Source organism: Erinaceus europaeus, chromosome 10 (assembly GCF_950295315.1).
Source record: "Erinaceus europaeus chromosome 10, mEriEur2.1, whole genome shotgun sequence".
Lineage (NCBI taxonomy): Eukaryota > Metazoa > Chordata > Mammalia > Eulipotyphla > Erinaceidae > Erinaceus > Erinaceus europaeus.
Window position 1 is genome coordinate 23,756,912 of NC_080171.1, and position 27,288 is coordinate 23,784,199.

Genomic DNA, 27,288 nt, shown 5'->3' on the forward strand with positions numbered 1-27,288 from the left:
GACTCTGCTTTCCCCATTTTATAGTCTGAGCCCCTTTGTCAAAGATTAGATGTCCATAGGTGTGGGGGCTCACTTCTGGGCTCTCAATTCTATTCCACTGGTCAGTGTGTCTATTCATGTTCCAGTACCAAGCAGTTTTGATGACAACGGTCCTATAATACAATTTGAGATCTGGGAGTGTGATGCCTCCAGTTCTGTTCTTTTTTCTCAAGATTGTTTTGGCAATTCTAGGTCTTTTCTGGTTCCAGATAAACATTTGTAGCATTTGTTCTATTCTCCTAAAAACTGTGATTGGGATCTTGATGGGGATAGCATTAAATTTGTAGATGGCTCTGGGTAGTATATTCATTTTGATGATGTTAATTCTACTGACCCATGAACATGGAATATCTTTTCACTTCTTTGTGTCTTTTTCAATTTCCTTGAGTAGTGACTCATAATTTTCAGTATACAAGTCTTTCACTTCTTTGGTTAGGTTTACTCCTAGATATTTTATTGTTTTAGTTGCTGTAGTAAAAGGAATTGATTTCTGGATTTCAATTTCTTCTAACTTAGTGTTTGCATAGAGGAATGCCACTGACTCTTGAATATTAATTTTGTATCCTGACACCTTACTATATTGCCTGATGATTTCCAAAAGCTTCTTGCTGGATTCCTTAGGTTTTTCTGTGTATACTATCATGTCATATGCAAATAGGGAGAGTTTGACTTCTTCTCTTCCAATCTGTATCCCTTTAATTCCTTGCTCCTGCCTAATTGTGTATAATTCTTTCTAATGGGGAAATTCCTATACATGTGCAAGTCAGAGATGCTTTGTTATATGGTTCATGAGCAGATCGAAATATATAAACCATATTGTTTATAAGGATATGTTAGGATTCCAGATATATTTATGTATATATTATGATCACTGTATTCTAATTCATTGAAAAATTGCATGGAATCAAACTTATTTTTTTTTTCCTTTTAGCCAGATGAATTGTACTTTGAAGAAGGCGATATTATTTACATTACTGACATGGTAAGCACCACTAATACTTTGTAATACTACATGTAAATTAAGATGTATACTGTATGACTTGCATGGCTTAATATGCATTATTCAAGTGTTTATTTATATAGAAACACACAATTTTAAGCACAGTTTGTAATGGTGTATGGTTGGAAGTAATCCTGTAATACAATACTTGAATAAACTTGTAATACTTGTAATACCAGTAATACAATACTTCAATAAACTGTGGTTTAATCCACAAATGGGTTAATATGAAGTGATAACATGGAATGATGGGAGCTCACCCTGAGAGCACATGCTTCACTATGCTTGAGGTCTTTTTTTTAAAAATTTATTTCTTTATTGGGGAATTAATGTTTTACATTCAACAGTAAATACAATAGTTTGTACATGCATAACATTCCCCAGTTTCCCATTTAACAATACAACCCCCACTATGTCATTTATCATCCTTCATGGACCTATATTCTCCCTACCCACCCACCCCAGAGTCTTTTACTTGGGGGCAATATGCCAATTCCATTTCAGGTTCTACTTGTGTTTTCTTTTCTGATCTTGTTTTTCAACTTCTGCCTGAGAGTGAGATCATCCCATATTCATCCTTCTGTTTCTGACTTATTTCACTCAACATGATTTTTTCAAGGTCCATCCAAGATCGGCTGAAAACGGTGAAGTCACCATTTTTTACAGCTGAGTAATATTCCACTGTGTATATAGAGTACTACTTGCTCAGCCACTCATCTGTTGTTGGACACCTGGGTTGCTTCCAGGTTTTGGCTATTACAAATTGTGCTGCCAAGAACATATGTGTACACAGATCTTTTTGGATGGATGTGTTGGGTTCCTTAGGATATATCCCCAGGGGAGGAATTGCAGGGTCATAGGGTAGGTCCATTTCTAGCCTTGTGAGAGTTCTCCAGACTGTTCTCCACAGAGGTTGGACAAATTGACATTCCCACCAGCAGTGCAGGAGGGTTCCTTTGACCCCACACCCTCTCCAGCATTTGCTGCTGTTACCTTTTCTGATGTATGACAGTCTCACAGGAGTGAAGTGATATCTCATTGTTGTCTTTATTTGCATTTCTCTGACAATCAGAGACTTGGAGCATTTTTTCATGTGTTTCTCTGTTTTGGATCTCTGCTGTGGTGAATATTCTGTCCAAGTGCTTGAGGTCTTGAGTTAGAGTTCCAGTACCATGTAGCAGCACCAAGACAGGTCCATAGGGGTGGGGTAGTGCTGTAGTATCTCTCCTCTCTCTCTAGATTCAAAAAAATAATAATTATTCCCAGGAAGCCATTTAGCGTTAATGCAAATGTGAAAGCCCAGGGAGTCCAGCGGTAGCACAGCGGGTTTAGCGCATGTGGCGCAAAGCGCAAGAACTGGTGGAAGGATCCTGATTCAAGCCCCGGCTTCCCACCTGCAGTGGAGTCACTTCACAGGCGGTGAAGTAGGTCTGCAGGTGTCTTTCTCTCCCCTTCTCTGTCTTCCCTCCTCTCTCCATTTCTCTCTGTCCTATCCAACAACAACAACATCAGTAACAACAACAACAACTACAACAATAATACAACAAGGGCAACAAAAGGGAATAAATGAATAGCAAAAAAAAAAATTTAAAAAAAAAAGTGAAAGCCCAAATTCATTTCCTGAACACACACACACACCAACCACGAATAATAATGGATGTTTATCTTTTTTTATTTAGTTAGTGCTTTAATTATGATTTATAAACTTATAAGATAATAGTGGTATAATTCCACACCGTTCCCACCACCAGAATTCTGTGTTCCCTTCTCCTTCTAGCAGAAACTCCAAGACTTCTCTCCAGGTCACAGATACGGGCTGACTTTATGTCTATATTTACATATCTATACATATATTTGCCCATTTATTTCTACAGTCCTGCCTTCACATCCTTTCTGTATCACACCTACACCTATTATTACTTCTGAGTATCCTTCTGAAAGAAGATTATCAATATATGATATTGTAGAATAATTTAAGTGAAAAAAGACATAGTGAAAAATTTTGGATTGTGTGCCTTCATTAATTTGAGAGGATATACATGTGCCTGTCTTCCTTAATTTAAAACAAAGAGTAATAAAAGAAAACTTTGCAAATGATTTCCTTTGGGGCCTGGGTGTTGCACCTAGTTAAGTGCACATCTTACCATGTGCAAGGATCCTGGTTCAAGCCCTCAGTCCTCTCCTACAAGGGGGAAGCTTCACAAGTGTTGAATCAGGTTACAAGTATCTCTATCCCTCTTGCGCTCTCTGTCCTTTTTCCTCTCAGTTTATCCCTGTCCTATTAACTTCAGTTAAAAAACCTTAAAAAGAGGCCAGGGCAGTAGCGCAGCAGGTTAAGTGCACATGGCGTGAAGTGCAAGGACCAGCATAAGGATCCCGGTTCGAGCTCCCCGCTCCCCACCTGCAGGGGAGTCGCTTCACAGGCGGTGAAGTAGGTCTGCAGGTGTCTTTCTCTCCCCCTCTGTCTTCCCCTCCTCTCTCCATTTCTCTCTGTCCTATTCCTATCCAACAACAATGACAGCAATAACAACAATGAAAACCACCACAACAAAAAAAAATCTTAAAAAAAAAATTTCTTCTGTAAAGGCTGAGGGAGATAGGATGGGGGGGGGCATAGATGTCAGCTAGACTTTAAAAATCATACTTTATTTCCTTTTTATAAATAAAAAATTCAAAAATAAAGAAAATCCAGTCTTACCTACTCAGATACATCCCTGACTATGCCCTTCTCATAATTATGTTCAGTAAAATTAAATAACCTCTCCCATTAAAAAATCATGTCTTGCTTAGGTGTTCTAACTTTGAAGTTGTAGCTTTTACACAGTAATAACATTAAGTAGTAAAAGCAATATCTGATAATCAAAGCCAGAATGAATGAATTAAATGGATTTAATTGTATTCTCTCTGTCCCACCCCTCTCCCTCTCTTCATGTTTCTCTCTCTGTTCCTCTATCTCAAATGGAAAAAAAAAAAAAAGAAGCAGCTGTCCTGGGAGTGGTGAAATTGTACTTCCTTGAAGTTCCAGCTCTGACAGAAAAGGAGCCATGAGTTTGGTTTCTGGCAGGCAGACATGTGATGCGTTGACCTTAGTGCAGACATGTGATGCGTTGACCTTAGTGGTGGCTGACAGTGGGGAGCATGCCCAAAATAAAATGAGAAAACTCCTCTGGAACTGTTCCTCCATTTGCATAATAAGGAGGTTTGCTTGAACTCACTTCTAAGGTTTCTTTCAATGCTAGCACTGAGTTAAGCTTAGTGTTAAGGGCAGAGAGGACTGTCCAGGAAGAAATGAGGAAACTGTCAGTGTGGCCAGGGCTGCTGGGATTGTTAGTGGGGCAGGTGAGCCCCACCAGTCAAGTGTGTTTAAAAATAATGGAATGCAATCTCTTCTTTCACCAGAGTGACACCAATTGGTGGAAAGGCACCTCCAAGGGAAGGACGGGATTAATCCCAAGCAACTATGGTAAGCATGTATCTTGCGTGGTAGCTCAATAGATAAAACATGGGACCCTCAAGCATGAGGCCCTGAGTTCAATCCCTAACATTGGATATATGAATGGTGATGCTCTGGTTCTCTCTCATAAGGAAATAAGTGGATCTTTAAATAAAGAAAAAAACAAAACAGTGGTAAGTATGGCCTTGCTGATGTTCATTAAACACTTGTTCAGGCAGTTTGGGGAGTATACGCAGTCCCTGCCTTGAGCCCATCTCTAGTTAGAAGAGGAACAGACCAGAGCAAAGTGAAAAGAACACACAGGATTGGCAAACAGGGGTCCCAGGTTGTAATTTAGTTTCTTCTGCTTCCTAGTAACAAGGTGCCATAGGCACTTAACTGTTACCTCTGGAACTGTTTCTTCATTTGCATGATAAGGAAGTTTGCTTAAACTCTAAGGTTTCTTTCAATGCTAGACTAGCCCAGTAGGGCTGGTGACCTCACACCCCAGCCCCACTCAGGGATGACACTGCAAACAAAGCTCTTGGGGAGGTGAGAGGAGAAAGGAAGATGGGGGAAAAAAAAATGGGTCAAGTGTCAGGGATCAATAGAGGGGTCCTGTTTGCCCTGATTTCATGGTGCTTCCATTCTGGGTTAAAAATGACTTTTATATTACTACAGTGCTCTAGCATTTGAAATCCCAAGTCGGCCTTTGCCATATAACTGTTTTCAGCCTGCCATGGACATCAAGGGTATGAAATACTGCTCTGTGCCTTTGGCCTCCAATGGCCCAAAGAGTTTCTAGTGAGAGGCCTTTATGGAGGGCGGTGGATCTGTATTTCCCCCTGAACAGTAGTCTTCACACAGTCTCTCTCCTGCTGATTCTAAAACAGTGAGCCCACCTTTCTCAGTGACAGATAGGCTGCTGAGCGTGGTTTCTGAACATAGGAAGCAAACTATCTGCCTTTCAGCTGTTGTTAAAATTCGGAGGCTCCAGCTGGCTGGGCTAGCTTCACGGGCGGGTAACAGAGACGACCAGAGACATACGGCTAGGCAGGGAAGCTGTATTTCTTTATTCAGGAACAATGATTCATAAACTAAACCAAACTAATCACCAAACAGAACTCTGCTGCCTCTTTCCCCGCAGCTGCGCCAAGCACTCTCTCTAACTCTGGAACTCAGGAACCCTCTCTGGGTTCTTTTGGGCGGGGCCAAGTGGCCCCCGAAATTATCAGGACTGATCCAATTTTCTTGGTGGGGGAGATCTAGAACAACCCAATGTAAAGCATACAACACTCAGCCCCCTACTCTGCACCCCTCCACCCCCAGCATGCTCATACTCAGGGAGATGGTTCTATTCAGCCGTCTCCCAGTTGGGGGTGGGTTGACAGCATATAAAAATGAACATCAAATGTTTTCATTTGTGTATTTTGTCACCAAGGTGGTTTCTTGTCTATCTGACTCCAGTACTGTGCATACCATAGGTCTGTCTCAACATTCTGTTTCTTCTTCAGAGTTGGAGGAGTGGGGGAGGCAAAGAGAGAGAGGAAATAGCACAGTACTGCCCTCCCATCTGTGGAGCTGATTCCCTAATGTCCATAATGCTCCCATGTGGTGCCTGAGTTTGAACCCAGGACCTCACTCTACAGGATAGCCATCTCCTGTCCCCAAGGATCTATTTGGTTTTATTTATTCTTCTAGCTAATTTGTATATTCATTTTTTTTTTTGCCCTCAGGGTTATTGCTGGTGCTCGGTGCCTGCACTATGAATCCACTACTCCTGGAGGCCATTTTTTCCCTTTCTTTGTTTCCCTTGTTGTCCATTGGTGTTGTAGTTACTATTATTGTTGTCGTTGTTGTTGGAATGGACAGACAGAGGAGGGGAAGACAGAGAGGGGGAGAGAAAGAGAGACACCTGCAGACCTGCTTCACCACCTGTGAAGCGACTCCCCTGCAGGTGGGGAGCTGGGGGCTCGAACTGGGATCCTTACTCCTGTCCCTACACTTTGCACCACATGCGCTTAACCTGCTGCGCTACTGTTCGGCCCCTGTATATTCATTTTTGTCTCTGATTCCAGTTAATTGCCTAAACTGGTTTCATCTAACACATAATTCAACATCTATTAGTGCAAAACATATTAGTTTGGCTCTTTGAAATTTTTTATTTATTAATTATTATTATTATTATTATTACTACTACTACTACTGTCAGAGCACTGCTTAGCTCTGGCTGATGATGGTGCTGGGGATTGAACCTGAGGCTTCAGAGCCTCAGGCATGAGTTTTTTGCAGAACCATGATGCTGTCTCCCAGTCTATTCTGTGATTTTTTTTTTTAAATCCACATTAAGTAAATGGAGTTGTTCTGCTGAAGGCCAGTGTCTCAGGAAGTTGGAAACTATGATTAGGGAGTGGCTTCAGTGAATCTACCAGGCAGCATGCCCAGTATTGGCTCTGTTTTTTTTTTTTTTCTTTTCAATACAGTGGCTGAGCAAGCAGAATCCATTGACAATCCGTTGCATGAGGCTGCAAAGAGAGGTAGGTGTGATTCTTTCTGACTGAGCCGTGTCATATGGTGAACTACACAGATTTTAATCATATAGTTGGATGAGTGAACCTGTGTAATCAGTGTCCAGATCAAGATCTGAAACATTTCTTTCATCTCCAGAAGCTCCCTTCCCAGGTAAACCCATGCCTCCACCAAAGGCAGTCTCTGTTCTGATCTTTAATCCTAGAGAGATAAATGTGGTTTTGATTTTGAAAATTATAGTTAACAAATGCTTTTAAGTACTCACCTAAATCCTGTGTTCTGTGGCAGGTGAAAAACAAGTATAGATGTAATTTAGAAAGGCCGTGAAGGCAGGAACATAGGAAAAAGCAAAAAGGGCAATACATGCAGATATAGTTATAGATATTAAATCAACACATATATGTGACCATGGGAGAACTAGTGCAGTTTCCATTGCAGGGGATGAGGATACAGAACTCTGGCGGTGGCAACATTATGGAATTATATTTTTATTATTTTATAACTTTGTAAATCAATATTAAATCACTAGTAAAAGAAAAAAAATTAAGAAAGGAAGAAAGAGAGAGAGAGAGAGACTCAGGCAGTCTTGGTCTATGGCTCTCAGAGCTCAGAATGTACCTGGGGAGAGAGATGTGTGTGTAACAGACCATCACAAGGCAATGCAGTGTATTTAAGTGAAGCAGACTAAAGTAGCCAGAAGGAATGACTTGGGGGCTGAAGGACAGTTTGGTCAAAGGCCAGTATTTAGGGAGGCTGTGCAATGCCAGTGTGTGTGGTGCGGGCAGCCATGGAGAGAGGAAGTCATGGGGGTGAGGCCTGTGGTGATGGACAAATAGCATGGGCTTTGTCGAGAATCATTATCAGGACGATGATCTCCATTACCCTCAACTGAAAGTTAACACCTTCCCAGGGGCATTTTGGGCAATATTTGGAGATATTTTGACTGTCATGACTAGGGAATGCTGCTGGTTTCCTTTGGGTAGAGAGAGTAGAGATGATGTTAAAACATTTTATAGTGTACAGCACAGCCCCATGACCAGGAATCTCCAGCACTAAAAACACCAGTTGGGCTGTAGCTGAGTAAGCCCACCACTGAAATGAGGAGACCCTCTTCCACTCAATTTTAGACCTTTTTGAAGTCTGAATGTTCAAGAAGAAACTGTAAGTTAAGGACTATACTAGCCCATGGCCAATTCTTTATAAATTAAAGAACATAAGGCACTAGCTAGAGGAGGCTGTATTAAAAATTGGGCTTTTGACAGGTAAGAGTCCAAGTTTTGAATAGATTATTTAGTGTTTATTTTCTTATAAAAATGAAAAATGCTGGGAGCCAGGCGGTAGCACAGCGGGTTAAGCACATGTGGCGCAAAGCACAAGGACTGGCATAAGGATCCGGGTTTGAGCCCCCGGCACCCCACCTGCAAGGGAGTCACTTCACAGGCGGTGAAGCACGTCTACAGGTGTCTTCTTTCTCTCCCCCTCTCTGTCTTCCCCTCCTCTCTCCATTTCTCTCTGTCCTATCCAACAACAATGCCATCAATAACAACAATAATAACTATGACAACAATAAAAAGACAACAAGAGCAACAAAAGGGAAAATAAATAAATAAATATTTTTTAAAAAGAATGAAAAATGGGGAGTCAGGCCGTAGCCCAACGGGTTAAGCGCACGTGGCGCAAAGCACAAGGACCGGCATAAGGATCCTGGTTCGAGCTCTTGGCTTCTCACCTGCAAGGGAGTCGCTTCACAGGCGGTGAAGCAGGTCTGCAGGTGTCTGTCCTTTTCTCCCTCTCTCTGTCTTCCCCATCGCTCTCCATTTCTCTCTGTTCTAAATAACAATGATAACAACAATAAAAACTACAACAACAGTAAAAAACAAGAGCAACAAAAAAAGGGGGAAAAAAAGAATGAAAAATACACTTTAAGTATGAGATGGTGTCTGCTTGTGCTTAGGTTGATTGTTCCCCCTACCCTCCCAAGTTCTAGAATTTCATGAAGGGAAAAAAAAAATGTTTTTACAGAGTGAAAATACCTTAAGTAAACCCCATTTAGACAGCTCTTTCCATTAGCTTGCCATTAAAAATTGATGCTGATGCTTTCTATTAATAAATTAGAAGTCAAAATGTACCACAGATACTGCAGTATCCTTTAGGCCTTCTTTTCAGATTTGCTGACTAATTCATTGGGGGTGGGGCGGAAATCCATGGGGAATTTGTGCAAACTAAATTGGTGTAAAAACAAAATGAAGAAATGTAAAAATGCTGTTCTTGTGATCTTATACATGCAACGTTTTTCAGGCAACTTGAGCTGGCTGAGGGAGTGTCTGGACAACCGGGTTGGTGTGAACGGTTTGGACAAAGCAGGAAGCACTGCCTTGTACTGGGCTTGTCACGGGGGCCACAAAGGTACTATCTTTTTGTTTATCATAGATGTCTTTGCAGCCTGGCAGTGGCACACCAGGTTGAATTAACTCATTGCCCTGCACAAGGACCTGTCAGGTTCAAGTCCTCAGTCCCCACCTGCAGGAGAGAAGCTTTATGAGCATTGAAGCATGTCTGCAGTTATCTTTTCCTCTTTCTCTCTTTATTTCTCCCTCCTCAATTTCTCTCTGTCCTGTCAAATAAAATAGAAAATAAACATGGTCACCAGGAGTCATGGACTCATAGTGCAGGCACCAAGTCCCAGAGATAATCCTGGTGGCAATAAAAAAATAAATAAACAAACACAGATGTCTTTGTGGTTGGAAATGAGCTTCACCTAGAAGAGCCAGAGTTACAGAGATGACAAAAAAGAATGGAATTATCTGAAGTCCTTCAGAACATCAGCCAAAAGCCATGTTCTAAGTAATTTCCTCCTTGTCCATGAGTCTCTCACTCTCAGTTAAAGGTGTAGAAACTCCTTTTCATCTCTGTGGCTTCACAAGGTTATGGGGAAGTAAAAACAACCTGCTTTTGAGTCTTCATGATCAAGGGGCAGGGCCAGCAAAATAGCTCATTGAGATAACATGCTGACATGTGTGACTCAGGTTTGAGTCTGGCCCACACTGCATTGAGGAAAGCTTTAGTATTGTGGTCTCAGTTTCTTGAAAGAAAGAAGCAGAATTGACTCCTCTGGCTTATCCTTTTCCTCAAAGTGTGCTTTTATGAATTATGATTTATGTTTACCTGCAAACTGTTAGATTCTGGAGAAAGCTAACATTTCTTACCATAGAGACTCAGTTGATAACTTTCCCTGTGTGACCGACAGTGATGACAAGTTAAGTTCCTACATGCATTTTATCTTGCCCCCAAATCTGCCTTTTGCACTTGCTTTCTGACCCTCTCTGTGGTGTACACACACACACACACACACACACACACACACACACACACACACACACACACCTCCAGTAACAATGAGAGACAAAGAACCTAACAATTCCAAAAAACTATCCAAAAGAAAATGTATTGCTGGCCCTCCAGGAAGCTTACCTGATTTGGGTTGGTAAGTATAGGCTATTTATATGGACATAAATGCATTGTGAATATAAACATATTCCTGTATAATGTGAAAATGCAGAAGCCAGATTATCTGAAAAAAAAATTTCCCTTAAATAATTCTACTTTGGCTGCCAGTAATGATACTGAAAAATTTTTATTTGGACTTTTAGTCTTATCCAACTTTCACTTTTTATTCTTAAAATATATCTTTTGTATTTGAATTTCAGATATCGTGGAAATGCTATTTACTCAACCAAACATTGAACTGAACCAACAGGTTAGCTTACTATCTAACACACTTGCCGTGTTCTTTTTGTACAGCTTACGGTCATGTAAAATCTCAGTGTCATGACCTTGCCCCCACCATGTGCTTTTTCCTACTTTTAACAGCTTATATGAAACTGACCGCTCCCCATTTTTTTTTCTTTCTCATGACACTTTAAATCAAAATACTGTAAGAGCACAGTTTAAAATTAAGTGTTGTTCAAATTGTGTGTAGTTCCTATATGCCTGCTAAATTCATTCTTGTGTGTCTCTTTTAATTCTTAAACTTGTTCTTTCTACCTTCATGTTATTGAATAATATGGTTATTGGAGGTCTTACCCTGTATCATCGGCATGCCTATTTTGGTATCCTGCCTAACAGGTGAATGTGTAAGTTTGTCAGCTGCCCTGCTCTTACCTTCCAGCTCCAGCCACTTCTCTTCTCTTCCCAATGTATCACATCTTAGTTCTTAGTTATACGGTAGACATGGCTTCCTCTGGTATTGTAGTACCCCCTGATGTGGTGCCAGGGCCTGAACTTGAACTGTGTGTGTGGCAGGGAACACTTCCTTACCGGGTTCCTCATTGCCACCTTCTCTTGTCCTTCCGAGTTTCATGAGGGAACTACCTGGTTAAATTCCTGACAGGGCAGTTCTGTTACCTGACAGGAAAGAGGAAGGAGACCTGGGGTTCTAATTCCTTTTCATAATCACTTCCTCCAATGCTCTCTTTTTCACCCCCTCACCTCAGTCCTGCTCCAGTCTCTAGGGATATTCATGTCTGGGTTTCTGGGAGGCAGATATGTTTGTTTGTCCTCTGACATCTCTCTCTTCAGGCATATGCCTTTCACTTGTGTTCTCCCATTCAGTTTCTCTTTCTCTCATTCCAACTCCCCAAGTGACTCATTTCTTATCTCCTGGGACTTCTTCCCTTTGTAGAATTTTATAACTTTGTCTTCATTTTAAGGTTTATTTAAAGTCATCTGAAATTCAGTCCACACTTTATTTTTTAAAGATTTATTTATATTTATTTCATAGGATATACATATATATGTGTGTGTATATATATATATCCATGTATATGTATATTTGGAGAGAGGATGAATGAGCACACAAATGCTAGTTTCACATGAAAAAGGGTGAGACATAGAGAGAGAGAGAGAAGCTGGAGCTTTGTTCTGGTACATCCAATGCTGGGAGTTGAACTCATTGTCTCAGGCATGCAAGTCCTGGGCTCTGCAGTCATTTCCTTGTTCCCACTGTTCTTTTCCCCTCTGTCTGCACTCAGTTTCTAAAATGCTCTCTTGTGTTTTATCACCGTAGAACAAGTTGGGAGACACAGCTTTGCACGCTGCTGCGTGGAAGGGCTATGCAGATATTGTCCAGCTGCTTCTGGCAAAAGGTGAAGTGTGGGAATTGGGTGGTGGCTTCTTATTTTAAGCTTGGGATATTTTTAATCTCTCTCTCTCTCTCTATATATATATATATATCTTACTAACATTGAATGTATTCCATTATTTTGTGCCAATTTTGTTTCCCTCCATTTATAGTTACTAACATTATAAATCTTTCATTTTTCTCCATGTAATGACCATTCTTAAAGCCTAACAGATTTGGGTCTGGGTCCTGATAGAGTGCACATATTATCATGCTCAAAGACTTGGGTTCAAGTCCCCTGGTCCCCACCTGCGGGGGGGAGCTTCATGAGCAGTGAAGCAGGTCTGCAGATGTTTCTCTGTCTAGCTCCCCCCCCCAATTTCTCTCTTTCTTACCCAGTTAAATAAAAATCTTAAAAAAAAAAGAATTATGAACTGATGATCCACTTTTCCAAGTGTCCCACAAATATCAATTACCTCTTGCAGAGGACCAGGCACGACTATTTGGGTGTCACCTTGTTCCATGGGGCAGCTGGAGAACCCCCCCCACAAGTGATGTGAGATTGCACAGTTGTGAGGGCTCCTCAGCACAGCTGTTGAGCGTATGTCAGGCAGTGTTTCTGATGTGAAGTATCCTGATGATGTCAACTCTGAATCTCAAACAACAGACTCCAGCTGGGAGGGAGACAGCACAGTCCTTCTGCAGAAAGACTCTCATGCCTGAGGCTCTGAGGTCCCAGATTCAGTCCCTACCACCACCATCAGCCAGAGCTGAGCAAGGCGTTGGAAAAGCAAAATAAATAAAATGCAAGATTAGACATCATGGGGGGACTATTGCTAAGACCCCCCCAAAAAAAGCTTGTGTCAGCACTCTGTGATGGCAGCCCTGCCACCTTTGCTGTTTGAACACTTGGTGCTGGAGGATGCTAGGAAGTGGGAGTGTGAATTGCACATGACAGCTCACAGACTGTGAAAAAGAGATATCTATGTTCGGAGTGGTGGTGGTGGGGGTGGGTGTCGAAGCACAAGGACCAGAGTAAGGATCCCGGTTGGAGCCACTGGCTCCCCACTTGCAGAAGGAGTCTCTTCACAAGTGGTAAAGCAGGTCTGCAGGTGTCTGTCTTTCTCTCCCTTTCTTTGTCTTCCCCTCCTCTCTCGATTTCTCTCTGTCCTATCCAACAGTAACAACAACAAGGGCAACAAAAGGGGAAGAAAATGGCCTCTAGGAGCAGTGGATTTATAGTGCAGGCACCAAGCCCCAGCGATAACCCAGGAGGCAAAAAAAAAAAAAAAAAAAAGAGAGATGTCCATGATCACAAAAATATTTACACTGATTACATGACAAAGTGACAATATTTCAGATAATTTGGTAAAACACTCATTTTTTCTTTGACAATGAAACTATTAGGAAATTTCAATCCATACATAGCTCCTGTTACACTTGGGCAGTGCTGGTGAAGGACACTGAAAGTGATGGTGCTGTTTGTTTGTTTGTGTGTTTATTTGTTTGTTTGCTTGCTTGCCCCCAGGGTTATCACTGGGGCTCAGTGCCAGCACTGCAAATCCACTGCTCCCAATGACCAATTTTTCCTTACTATTTATTTTTCTTTCTATTTTATTTGCCAGGACTGAGAGAAATTGAGAGGGGAATGGAATAGAGAGGGAGAGAAACACCTGCAGACTTGCTCAGCATCCTCCTGCGAGTGAGGATGGGGTGTGGGGGGATGTCAAACCAGGTCCCTGGTCATGATGATGTGTAGGCTTAACTGGGTGCGCCACCATCCTGTCCTTGTGGTGGTGCTTCTTGGGTGGCCTCACTGCTTATCATTTCTAGTCCTGACAGAAAGTGAGTGTGTGGTGTGGACCCTAGAATCTCTACCCTCTGGACTTCTGACCCACAGCACAGTGCTCAGAAAATGGAGTTTTTCTGTCTATCACTGTGGATGAGAGAAAGATATTTCACATAAGATCACTGTGTTTCTAATTAAACACTTGATTTTCTTTCTTTCTTTTTTAAAAGATATTTATTTTCCTTTTTGTTGCCCTTGTTTTATTGTTGTAGTCATTATTGTTGTTATTAATGTCGCTGTTATTGGATAGGACAGAGAGAAATGGAGAGAGATGGGGAAGAGAAGGGGAGAGAAAGATAGACACCTGCAGACCTGTTTCACCACCTGTGAAGTGACTCCCTTGCAGGTGGGAAGCTGGGGGCTCGAACCGGGATCCTTACATTGGTCCTTGCACTTTGCGCCACGTGCACTTAACCCTCTGCGCTACCACCCAACTCCCTACACTTGTTTTTCTTAACTCTATGTCTGTGCCTTTAAGTTTTAGCACATCTGCTTTTAATTTGTGAAAGAGGATGTGGTTTAAAAAAAAAAAAAAATGACAGTATTGTGCACTGCGGCCAAGAGTGTTAATTGGCAAAGCCTTCATAGAAAACAATGTGATGGTAGCTAGCAGAATTAAAGATGTATCCATCCTTAATTTCAGTCCTGCTTGTAAGAAAGCATCCATCAGGAACACATGTGGTCAAAGATGTCCAAGAATCTCCGTGATGGTTTTATTTGTGATAATTAAATCGAAAGCAGCTGAAGGCCCCCTTCATTCAAGAGGGTGACTAAATTTTGGAACATTCATGAGATGGAATCCATTTATAAACATTTAAACAGATGGAGTTATAAGACTGTGTGTTAAGTGGGAGCTAAGCAATGGTGAACCTGGTTGAATGCACATATTATAGTGTGCAAAGACCTGGGTTCAAGCTCCCTGTCCCCACCTACCGGGGAGAAGCTTCATGAAGGGGTTGCAGGTGTTTTTCTCTCTCTCTCTCTCCCTGTTTCTCTCTGTAACATAATTAAAATAAAAAGGAAAAAGTATAATAAAAAAGTTAAAAACAACCAAACATCACCTTATAGACCAAGTACAAGAGGTATGATTGTGCATGAATGAATATATCCATGAATGCATGCATGCGCAAGAGACAAAAGCTGACATCCACTTTTTGGGAATGGTGAAAGGGGAGGACGGAGGAAGGAAGAAGGTTTGCTGAAAGATGGAATGTATACTTTTTTCAGCCTACTTCTATATCTTCACACCTTCAACAGTGAGAATATATTCATGAATTCTGATGCAAATCTTTTTTTTAAATTTTTTTTTATTAATTTTAGTTTTGAGAGAGATGCAGAGAGAGAGAGAGAGAGAAACACCAGAGCACTGCTCAGCTCAGGCTTATGGTGGTGCAGGGGATTGAACCTGGGACTTACTGATGCAAATCTTAACACAATAGGGAGACAAGGGAACCGGCCAGTACAAGATGGGCTGTGGCAACAGCAGAACACCTTGAGGTTCTAGTGTGTTCTTTTCCTGTAAATTTGCATGAGAGTATACCTAGATTTATACAGTATTAATCCCCTTTAGCTCAACTCACATGGTCTTTTCTAAAGATCTTATTGAACAGAAGATAAGGCAAAGGGAAGATAAGGCAAAGGGCACACTGAATTTAATCTCTTAAAAACTTGGGCTGAGACATATGTAACCAGAGGAGTCTACCTGATTTAGGATTTATCACAGGTACAGTAAAACCACACACACACACACACACACACACACACACACACACACACACACACCCACATGCACTCCTATGGAGAGACTTGGGAGCAAAGGCTACATTCTAATTATGCATGGTCACCACAGATGCAGCAATCAGTTCCTGGATCAAAGACGCCAAATACATTATTACTTCTGAGGACTTTTTTTTTTTTTAATTGTTACACCATGTGTGCTTAACCTGTTGTGCTACCATCCGATCCCCAGAGGACATTTTTTTTTAAAGGCTAACTTCTTGCTTAGGAGAAATGACTAAATGGTTATGCTAAAAGACTTTCCTACCTGAGGCTCTGAAGTCCCAGATTCAGTCCCCTGTGCCACCATAAACCAGAGCTGAGCAATGCCGTGGTTTAAAAAAAAAAAAAAATCAGACAAAACGATAACCAAAACATGATATTTAAAAAGTTCACTGCTTGGTGAAGATTATTCTTTAGTTAGTTCTTCCCTGAAGGAAGAACTAGTTTCGCTGAAACTAATTAGTTTCGCTGGAAAAAGGATTGGCTGATACTATCTAGTCTTGAAAAAACTAATATTATTTTCTTATGTTGGGGCAGGTGCTAGAACGGACTTAAGAAACAATGAGAAGAAGCTGGCCCTTGAAATGGCAACGAATGCAGCCTGTGCATCTCTTCTGAAAAAGAAACAAGGAACAGGTACTTGCTTTCAGCCTTTCTTTTTCCTCAGATGCCACTGGATCAATAATCCAGACTGATTCAATCTAGGAAAAAAATTTTTTCTTAATATCCACTCTTCAAGTGATTCAGAAGTATAATTTGATGCCTAAACTGGACACTCCAGTATACAAGAATACCTTCATGCAAGCCACTTTGAAGACACTGATATTTGACTATTTTTGTATATTTCTTTTTTCCTTATAGTCAAGTTCTAATGACTGTACTTACCAGTGCAGCACATGTCAGGGATTCTTAGTCTGCCTCTCCTCATTGCAGATGTATTTTTTTATTAGTGATTTAATAATGATTAACAAGATTGTAGGATGAGAAGGGTACAATTCCATGATTCCCACCACCAGAGTTACATATCCCATCCCTTCCACTGGAAACTTCCCTACTCTATTCCTCTGGAGGCATGGACCACAATTCCTCATAGGGTGCAGAAGGTGGAAGGTCTGGCTTCTGTAACTGATTGTCTGCTGAACATGGATGTTGGCAGGTTGATCCATACCTCCAACCTGTCTCTGTCTTTCCCTAGTGCGGCAGGGCTCTGGGGAAGTGGGGTTCCAGGATACATTGGTGAAGTCATCTGCCCAGGGAAGTCAGGATGACATCATGGTAGCGTCTGCAACGTGGTGGCTGAAAAGCAGTAAGATATAAAGGACAATTTGTTTAATCAGGAACCTAAAGGTCAGACTAGAGCAGATGGAACTAAGGGTCTTGGTGTGGGAAGAAGCTAGGAAGTCCATTTTAGGGGTCCATGGCTTTAGTCATTTCTGCCTGAGCCTAATAGCTAACATGCAGGTGGGCTAAGACAACAACAGTCAGGGAAGATGGTGTCAGACTTGGGAATAGGACTACAAAGCTGCAATAGGGCAGAGTAGCTGCCAAACAGGATAGTATATAAATACTATTAACTGTTAACCCCATCAGTCTTACCTAGGGCCCTTATCTATTCATATTTAGCACAAGATCCTGGGTAACCTCTGCATCCCTGTCAGTCTGAACTTGGACTCATAGTCACAACAAGGAAAAATTTAGGTTCTTCTCATTTCAGGACCAGTCTTCCTCCAGTGACATTGTAGGTTGTCCCAACCTCCCTTCAGAATGTGGGGTTGCAGATGTATTTTTTTTTTCCAGATGTGTTACAGGGGTGGTTCTCTTTCTCTCTCATTTATTTTATTTATTGGAACTGGAGCATTGCTCATACATGATTTAATTGCTCCTGGACTAAATAATTCATTATTTTTATTTGAATAAAGAGACAGAGAGCAGGGCCAATGTGTGCACCTAATAGAATGCACACATTACCATGCAGAAGGATCGGGGTTCAGGCCCCTGGTCCCCACCTACAGAAAGGGAAGCTTCATGAGCTATAAAGCAGGTCTGCAGGTATCTATCTACCCCTCCCCTCTATTTCTTTCTGTTCTAACAAGTAAAGTAGAATGAAAAAGATTTATTTTAAAAAGAAAGTGAGAGATGCCCCAGTAGCAGAGTTTCTCTTGTGCCATGACACACTCATTTGGCACAAGACGTGGACTTGAGCTGGGTCCTGGCAGGATATACTCCCTGCTCAGCTGGCTCCTGCGTTCTACATGTTTTAATGGAACGGGAAGTGACCCAGGAAGCGGTACAGCCAGTGGAGCATGGGACTTGCATGTGTGAGGCCTGAGCTCAATCCCAGGTACTACCTATGCTGGAACAGTACCCTGTGCTTTCTCTTCCCATTTGTGTGCACATTTGTAAAAGTAAATTAATCTGTCTTTGAATAAAATATGTAGAAGCAAGGCCCAGAAAAATAATGATGGCAACTGTTTCATGCCTTAGCAGGTTTCAGATTCAACCCCCAGTGCATAGCAAACATAAACAAATCAACAAATAAGCATAAAGTAAAACGTTATTGAAATATTGTTGCTTTTTTTTTTTTTGTATTAGAGACAGTCAGAAATTGAGAGGGAAGAGAGTAATAGAGTGCAAGAGAGACAGAGACACCTGCAACACTGCTTCTCCACTCACAAAGCTTTCCCCCTGCAGGTGTGGACTGGGGGCTCGAAACCGGGCCCTTGTATACTCTAATGCATATGCTCAACCAGGGGCACCACCACCTGGCCCCTTATTTTGTTGCTATTTTAACTGGTATAGTTGTCCTAGGCTTTGTCAAATTGTAGCTGTTCTTACTACTGTGGATGATTTAAAAAGTTTTAGTTGCACATTCTTTTTTCCTGGTTATTAATTTGTTTGAGAAAATGTTTTATGAGACTGTTGTATCAAGGGTTCAGTTTCATATGTCCTCTAAGTATGGGCTAGCCCACATTATCTTACCTCACCTCAGTAAAGTGCCAGCCCCCTTCACCATGGGGCACTGGGATACAACTGACTTCCTTTTTTCTTTTTTTTTCTTTTTCTTTTTTTTGACAGGACAGAGAGAAACTGATAGGGCAGAGGTGGGTAGAGAGACATCTTCGACTCTGCTTTGCAGCTTGTGAAGCTTCCCCCTGCAGGTGTGAACTGGGGTATAACTCACGTTCACCCCCTCTTTCCATTCTACCCCTACCTCACTATCTTCTCCCCATCCCAGTGTCCTCAGACCCACTGAAATGGACCACATATTTACTCATGTTCCTGGGTGGACTTTAAAATAATTTTTTTTTTTTAAATCTTGGATAGAAACAGAAATTGAGGGGAACAGGGAGATCTAGAGGGAGAAAGAGATACTAGCACTACTTCACCATTCGTGAAGCTTCCCCCTACTGCAGGTGGGGACTGGGGACTCAAACCCAGGCCCTAGTGCACTGTAATGTGTGCACTCCACTGGGCCCATCATCATCCAGCCTCCTAGGTGTACATTCTTAAAGATAATACATATCTTTTGATGTGGGAAATAAGGTTTATGAGAGAGAGAGAAAACGTTGTGGTTGTATTGAAAAAGGTGTTAAAAAAAGTGTCAGACACATTTGCATCACTCTTCATTCTCACTTCCCAGAGCATGGCTGCTTGCTTGCCTTCTCAGTGCACACCCTTTTGAATGTGTCCCCTAAAATACTCTCAAAGTACAGTGATAACCTGAAAAGACATACTAGGAAGTCAGCCTTGAATTTTTCCCTTTCACCTCTCCTTGTACTCTTTTACACTCTCCTGGCCTCAGTGGGGTGGGGGTGGGGAGGAAAGAAAAGAAACAAATGGAGGAAGGAAGGAAGGAAGAAAGATAAAGAAGGCGATTTTGTTGGAAGAATAGTCAATATGTGTGTGTGTGTGTATATATATATATTTTTTTTCTTTCCAAACCTCTCTTATATTTGGTACTTTAATATCACTTTGAAGTACAATTCAGTAACTGGTGCATTTTTCTGTCTTTGTTTAGAAGGGAACTTAGCATAACGGAGAATGGGTTTCTGTTAAGCATTTTGCCAATCATTATTCCAGACCTTTTACTATTGCTATAGAGTCTGAAGTTTTGACTGATTCTTATTGGTGGAGAATCACCAAAACACCTTTTGAGAAATTTCTGTCATAGAGGCTAAGTACACTTACTTCCATTTTTCTCCTCAGGGCATTGTCATTTTCAGACTTCTTATATTTGTATAATGAGATACTAATTTCTGTTTTTATCATTTGAATTGAATTCCCATTTATTTGTGAGCTTTTGAAAAATCATTTCTCCGTCATTCATACAGCATTTTGATTTTTGAGAAAAGGCACTGCTATGCTAGTCCGTATTTCATTCCTGCAGAAGCCATAACATAAATGTGATCTCCTACTTGAGCTAATCAACACTAGCCACCAGTCCTCTCTCATCTTGACTTCAAAAGATCTCCCTACAATTACCTTTACTTGTAATCTGATTTATATCACAGCCCTCTTAAAGAATCCGCTCTTCCTTTTGTCTTTTATTCCAGATCTGTATTGGCTCCAGATTTGTATTTGTGTTAGTTTCATATAGAGTGCAAACCACTAAGGTAACTTGGGATTCTTGAATTTTTTAAGCCATCAATACTCACTGACAGATAAAGTCCCCCAGTTTTCGTTTTCTTTATCAAATAATGACTTAAAGGACTGTTGTTGAACACATGGCAGTTTCTTATCTTCCTGTCATAGGTTATCTGCACGGCCGTCCTAATTCCTCTTCAGCACTGTGGACACCCAGCACCTGCCTTCCCACCTCTCCCTCGTGCAGAGGCCTTGTCTTTGCATGCCACCCAGTCCAGGTTTCACCCATGTTTCTCTTTCCTTGCCTTGCTGCTGCTGCTTCTCCTCCTCCTCCTCCTCCTCCTCCTCCTCCTTCTTCCTTTTTTTTTTTTTTTTTTTTTTTTTACCTCCAGGGTTATTGCTTCAGTTCGGTGCCTGTACTATGAATCCACTGCTCCTGGAGGCCATTTTCCCCATTTTGTTGCCCTTGTTGTTGTTATTGCTGTTGAATAAGACAGAGAGAAATTGAGAGAGAAGGGGAAGACAGAAAGGGGGAGAGAAAGATGACACCTGCAGACTTGCTTCACCATTAGTGAGGTGACCCCTCCTGCAGGTGGGCAGCCGGGGGCTCAAACCGGGATCCTTACTCAGGTCCTTGTGCTTCACGCCGCATGTGCTTAACCTGCTGTGCTACTACCTGCCCCCCTTGCCTTCCTTCTTAATTATCACCTATGGGAGAGATCATTTCAGTATTTGTTGTTCTTCTGGATACTGTCACCTAACATGATTCCTTCAAGTTCCGGAAACAGAATAAACTTTTCTTTCTTTCTTTCTTTCTTTCTTTCTTTCTTTCTTTCTTTCTTTCTTTCTTTCTTTCTTTCTTTCTTTCTTTCTACCAGAGCACTGTTCAGCTCTGGCTTATGGTGGTGCGGGGGATTGAACCTGGGACTTTGGAGCCTCAGGCATGAGAGTCTGTTTGCATAACCATTATGCCATCTACCCTCCGCCCTCCATCACTTCTTATCGCTGAGTAGTATTCTGAATTTCTCAACCACCCAACACTGGTCCTTGGATATTTAGTTTGCTTCTAGAATATGCTGTTATGAACATAAGTGTATGTAGGTCTCTGGGGATAGGTGTTTGTATTCCATAGCTAGATCCCTGGGAGAGGAACTACTGGATCAGAGGGTGGATCCATTTCTTGTGTCCTTTTTTTAAAAAATTTATTTCTTTATTGGGGAATTAATGTTTTACATTCAATAGTAAATACAATAGTTTGTACATGCATAACATTCCCCAGTTTCCCATTTAACAATACAACCCCCACTATGTCATTTATCATCCTTCATGGACCTGTATTCTCCCACCCACCCACCCCAGAGTCTTTTACTTGGGTGCAATACGCCAATTCCATTTCAGGTTCTACTTGTGTTTTCTTTTCTGATCTTGTTTTTCAACTTCTGCCTGAGAGTGAGACCATCCCATATTCATCCTTCTGTTTCTGACTTATTTCACTCAACATGATTTTTTCAAGGTCCATCCAAGATCGGCTGAAAATGGTGAAGTCATCATTTTTTACAGCTGAGTAGTATTCCATTGTGTATATAGAGCACAACTTGCTCAGCCACTCATCTGTTGTTGGACACCTGGGTTGCTTCCAGGTTTTGGTTATTACAAATTGTGCTGCCAAGAACACATGTGTACACAGATCTTTTTGGATGGATGTGTTGAGTTCCTTAGGATATATCCCCAGGAGAGGAATTGCAGGATCATAGGGTAGGTCCATTTCTAGCCTTCGGAGAGTTCTCCAGACTGTTCTCCACAGAGGTTGGACCAATTGACATTCCCACCAGCAGTGCAGGAGGGATCCTTTGACCCCACACCCTCTCCAGCATTTGCTGCTGTTACCTTTTCTGATGTATGACATTCTCACAGGAGTGAAGTGATATCTCATTGTTGTCTTGATTTGCATTTCTCTGACAATCAGAGACTTGGAGCATTTTTTCATGTGTTTCTCGGCCTTTTGGATCTCTTCTGTGGTGAATATTCTGTCCAAGTCCTCCCCCCATTTTTGTATGGGGTTATTTGTTGTCTTGTTGAGTCTAGCAAGCTCTTTATATATGTTGGTTATTAAACTCTTATCTGATGTATGGCATGTAAAGATCTTCTCCCATTCTGTGAGGGGTTTGTGTCCTGAGAAACCTCCAGATTGGTTTTTCTTTTTTTCTTTTTCTTTTTTTTTCTCTTTGCCTCCAGGGTTATTGCTGGGGCTCCGTGCCTGCACTATGAATCCACTGCTCCTGGAGGCTACTTTTCCCCCTTTTTGTTGCCCTTACTGTACTTGTAGTTGTTATTGTTGTCATAGCTATTGTTGTTGGACAGGGCAGAGAGAAATTGAGAGAGATGGGGAAGACAAAAAGGGGGGAAGAAAGACAGACACCTGCAGACCTGCTTCACCGCTTGTGAGGCGACCCCCCTGCAGGTGGGGGGAGCTGGGAGCTCGAACTGGGACTCTTAAGCCGGTCTTTGTGTTTTGCGCTGTATGCACTTAACCCACTGAGCTACCGACCAGCCTTCCCCCACCCCCGACTGTTTTTCACAGGATTTAAATCATTCTGCAGGGTTCCCAGCAGTGGAGGAGGATCCTTTGCCTCCCCCTACATCTTTGCCAGCACCTGTTGTTTCAGCCCTTTGCAATGCATTACATTCTCACAGGTGTAAAGTGGCATCTCGTTGTCATCTTTATTTGCATTTCTCTAATAACCAGTGACTTTGAACATTTTTTTCATGTGTCTGCTGGTCCTCTGGATCTCTTCCTCAATAAAGATTCTATGTCCTCTCCCCATTTTTAGTGGGGTGGTTTGTTTTAAGTTGCTGGCAGGTCTTTCTTTAAAGTAACCATGTGTGAGTGGATATAGAGTCTGCCTCACTGCAACGTGCTCACTGGCTGATGTGGTCCCCCTCAGCTGTGCTACGATAGAGAAGCCATACTTGCACCCCTGTGGGAGACACTTTTACTTACGTGCCGCCCTGCTTCCTGCTGCTTTGGCTGAGCCAGGAAGCAAGTCTGTGGCCTAACTTCCTTTCTCTGCCACTGACTTCCTGTTGCTCTACGGGAACCTCCCCCATGTCCTGATCAAGGAGTAAGACTTCTTATGAGCTGAAGGTTATTAAAATATATGCACTATGAGCTTGATCCTAACAGGAATAAAAAATAACACACCTTCTCAGACCAGAGAGCTATACCCACCCCAAAGCTTCCACACAAACAGTTGGAGCTTCTTTGTTTCCCCTTTAGCTTTCTGTAGTCTTTGTAGGATGGGACTCAAGGTGATCTTTGTCTGCTCACTCATTCTACCTTCCAAATTTGTATTGATTCAGTATTAAATTCTGCAAGGTGATATAATCTTTGGGCCTTGTAGAGCGAGCCAATAAATTAATTCTTAAACTTTAATTTCTTTTTTATTTTTATGACTTACATTTTTAGATAGATTTTATTTATTTGATAGAGACAAAGAAACTGAAAAGGGAAGAGGTGATGGAGAGTGAGAGAGGAAGAGAAACACCTGCTGCGTTGCTTCACTAATCATGAAGCATTCCACCTGCAGGTGGGGAGTGGAGGCTTGAACCTGGGTCCTTGAGCATGGTACTGTGTGCTCCACCAGGTTCACACATTAGGTCCCTGTAATTTTCGTTTTAAAAATAATGATTTATTTGTTAATGAGAGAAAGAGAGAAAGAAAGGGTGGACGGGGGTAGAAAAAGAAGCAGAGGGTCACTCTGGCACATGGGACACTGGGGGTTGCACTACAGATTCACTGCTTGTGGAGGCCATTTCCCCCATTTTGTTGCCCTTGTTGTCGTTGTTACTATTGCCATTGATGATGTTGTTGTTGTTGGATAGGACAGAGAAAAATGGAGAGAGGAGGGGAGGCAGAGGGGGGAGAGGAAGACACCTGCAGACCTGCTTCACCACTTGTGAAGCAACCCCCCTGCAGGGGGGGAGCTAGGGTCTCGAACTGGGATCCTTACGCAAGTCCTTGTGCTACTGCCCAACTCCTTACTATTTGTTTTTTATTTTTTAACCAGAGCAATTCTCAGCTTTGGCTTACAGTGGTGCAGGGGATTGAACCTGGGACCTTGGAGCCTCAGGCATGAGAGTCTCTTTGCTTAACCATTATGCTATCTCATAAACTCATGCTTGAGCATCTTAAGACTTTATCTACTGCATCACCTCCCTGGTCCCTATGTAAATATATATCACTTTATGCCTCACCATCTTACTGTGTCTCTCCCGCCATCTTTATTGGTGGTTTTAAATGTTGGAGCTTAATTTGTGTGAGGTAAATCCAGGGCAGGGAGTCTGAGGAATAAAGGAATTGAGGTAGAGAATGGGAAGCAGTGCTAGGAGATAGTTAACCACATGGGCTGTGAATAGACAAGACTTGCCACTTAGGCATGTGGAAAGCTTTCAGAGAAACTGAGTTTCACAGCATCCCTAAGAGGAAGGAAGGAGAGAAATTGATTTGCCCAGCTCAGTTCTGTCTTGATTTCCATTCAGCTGGAACACTTTCTAAAGGAAAAATTCCCCTCATCAACTGCCTCATTATCCAAAAGAAGAGGGTTGTATAGCAGGGACAGAATAATTTTTTTTCTCTTTTATTTTAGTTTTCAAGGTAACACACACTGATTCTAAAGGAGAAAAGAAATTCTTTGTGCTGTATGTGGAATGAGTTTGTTTATTTTATCCATTGTGCTCATTCTACTGATAGTCCATCTTTGGCTAGTGGAAGCCTCTTTAGGACATGTCCTGAACCCTTTTAAAGTAATACTGTCTTTAGCCAGCCTTTCAATAGAATCTTTGCTTTACTGCCATAACAGGTGATCCTATGTCCAGCTTTTACATTTCCTCTCTCTGGCATGGAGTCATTGAAAGCTTCAATTAACTATGCAAACATAGTACTTGGAGACCATAATCTGGGTGTTAGGTGTTTATTTAGCTCTATCAGTCTTGTATACTTGCATTTCACTTCCCTTTGGTGTATTGCTCCAAAGCAAGGCATTCTGGGGAAGGGAGAAGCCTGAGGGGTATAAGTGAGCTCTGGGGTCATGGTGCATGATGATGGAAAAGGACCTAAGTTGGGGGTCCTAGCATGGGGAGATGAGAAATTGTACCCATGTTTCATAACTTTACTGTAAACCACCAAACCCCCAATAAAGAAAAAAAAAAAGACACCTCCTGTATTATTTTGACTGCATAGTTGAATAGTAGAACAACTAACAGTCAGATGAACCCTATTCAAGGCTGGTTTAACACTGAATGGGGTTATTCTTTTCCAATACCTTATTTATTTATTCTTTTCCAGTACAGTATTTTTAAAATTTCTGTCCTTTGCTTCTGAGCATACTTGATTTATTATTAGTGTTTTCAAAAGTGAAATCAGGGCTTCTGTATTTTCATTCTCTCTCTTTTCCTTTGTTCCTTCCATTAGTTACCTTTCTACCCAGTGATCTTGCTGTCAGGTAAGGCCATAGGCTCTTGTGTGCACCTGTCATTGGGAGAGGAGGTTGGAATCACAGGTGTCAGAGTGAAGTGACTTTCTGGTGTCTTCTGTGTCAGTCTTGGTGCACGTGACTGGTGATGTTTTGTGTGAGACAGAACAGTGGCCACTTAGCACCACGTTTCACTTTTCTGCATGTCTCAGGAGCATTCAGACAAATGTATTGATTTGCCAGCCTCTGCCGGAGCAGAAATTAATCAGTTAGACTTAAAAATTTTTCAAAGTAAAAGTTGAAAAAGGTCCTCTGATGGCACAGTCCCTGGACCACAGTCAGTTGTCAGGAAGTCTAAGGGTGAAAACAAAAATCTGAGCAACTTGTAATTTCTCCTCTTCCTCTCCCCCACCCCCAGATGCAGTTCGAACATTAAGCAATGCCGAGGACTATCTTGATGATGAAGACTCAGACTAATTTCCTCCCAGAGCTTCAAGAGTTAAACCTTCTGTTGCTTTTGCCATTCCAAACCCTGTCTTTGCCAGAAGAGTATTGGTAACTATAAAAAGAAACGTCTATATGAAACGTGGCAGTACTGCACTGTATTTGAGTAGAATGAGCAAGTGCATACTTCTCACCTTCAGTTTGCCAACCAGTGACTGCATACTTTGCTGTATAAAGTACAGTTTTGTTTATCAGAGTAGGACTAGGAGAGATTATTTCTATTTATCAAGCTAAAGAAATTTTTTGAATTTTTTTCTTTTAAAAATCATGATATTTTATTCTTTAAAGTTCTTTACTTCAAGGATTAGATATTTTGAATGGATTATTCAAGGGGGGGGTAGGCTGGGGTTGTGATGCTTGTTATAGTAATAAACCAAAAGATTTAACAGTAAAGTGTCAGCTATTCTGACAAAAATAAACATTTTAAAAGACTTTATTTCTGTGATTTTTTTTTTGTGGTTATCACTTTGCTGATAAAAAAAATAAAAATAATCATATTTATGCTTAGATACTGTTTTGTTTTAGTTTCTTTTTTATGTACTATTTATTAAAATCCTTTCATATTGATTGATAATAGTACTGTGACCTTGGAAAGATAAGGAAATTTAAATGAAAAAATTCTCCTTTTGTCTGCCAGTTTAAACAATCCAACACAGAAATAGAAATGCTTCTACAAATATAGCATCCATTTTTTTTGTTATTTGACATGTGTTGAATAACATTAAAATTTTAGGTATAGGGGCCGGGTGGTGGCGCACCTGGTTGAGTGCACATGTTACAGTGCCCAAAGACCCTGGTTCGAGCCCCTGGTCCCCACCTGCAGGGGGGAAAGCTTCACGAGTGGTGGAGCAGGACTGCAGGTATCTCTATCTCTCTCTCCTCTCTCCATTTCTGACTGTCTCTATCCAGTAAACAAATAAAGATAATAAAAAAAATTTGAGGTACAAAGCTCAACACATTTTCATTTGAGATGGCAGGAAT

The 27,288-nt window shown here is 41.5% G+C and overlaps 1 protein-coding gene across 4 annotated transcripts in view; it reads left to right on the top strand.

Annotated features, from left to right (window-relative positions):
• Nucleotides 1-26,743, top strand: part of OSTF1 (osteoclast stimulating factor 1) — an 83,753-nt gene extending 57,010 nt beyond the window's left edge. For 2 of the 4 annotated variants that reach the window (XM_060199304.1, XM_060199305.1), the window contains 8 exons: nt 971-1,021; nt 4,439-4,502; nt 6,956-7,009; nt 9,300-9,407; nt 10,709-10,758; nt 12,067-12,145; nt 16,286-16,384; nt 22,914-23,047. In XM_060199304.1, the coding sequence (XP_060055287.1) occupies nt 971-1,021; nt 4,439-4,502; nt 6,956-7,009; nt 9,300-9,407; nt 10,709-10,758; nt 12,067-12,145; nt 16,286-16,384; nt 22,914-23,032 (624 nt within the window). In that variant the 3' untranslated portion in view covers nt 23,033-23,047. Of the gene's footprint in view, nt 1-970; nt 1,022-4,438; nt 4,503-6,955; nt 7,010-9,299; nt 9,408-10,708; nt 10,759-12,066; nt 12,146-16,285; nt 16,385-22,913; nt 23,048-25,802; nt 25,834-26,221 lie in introns of those variants that run through there. The other 2 variants (XM_016193874.2, XM_016193875.2) reach the window with 2 other exon arrangements.
• The last annotated feature ends 545 nt before the right edge of the window (nt 26,744-27,288 follow it).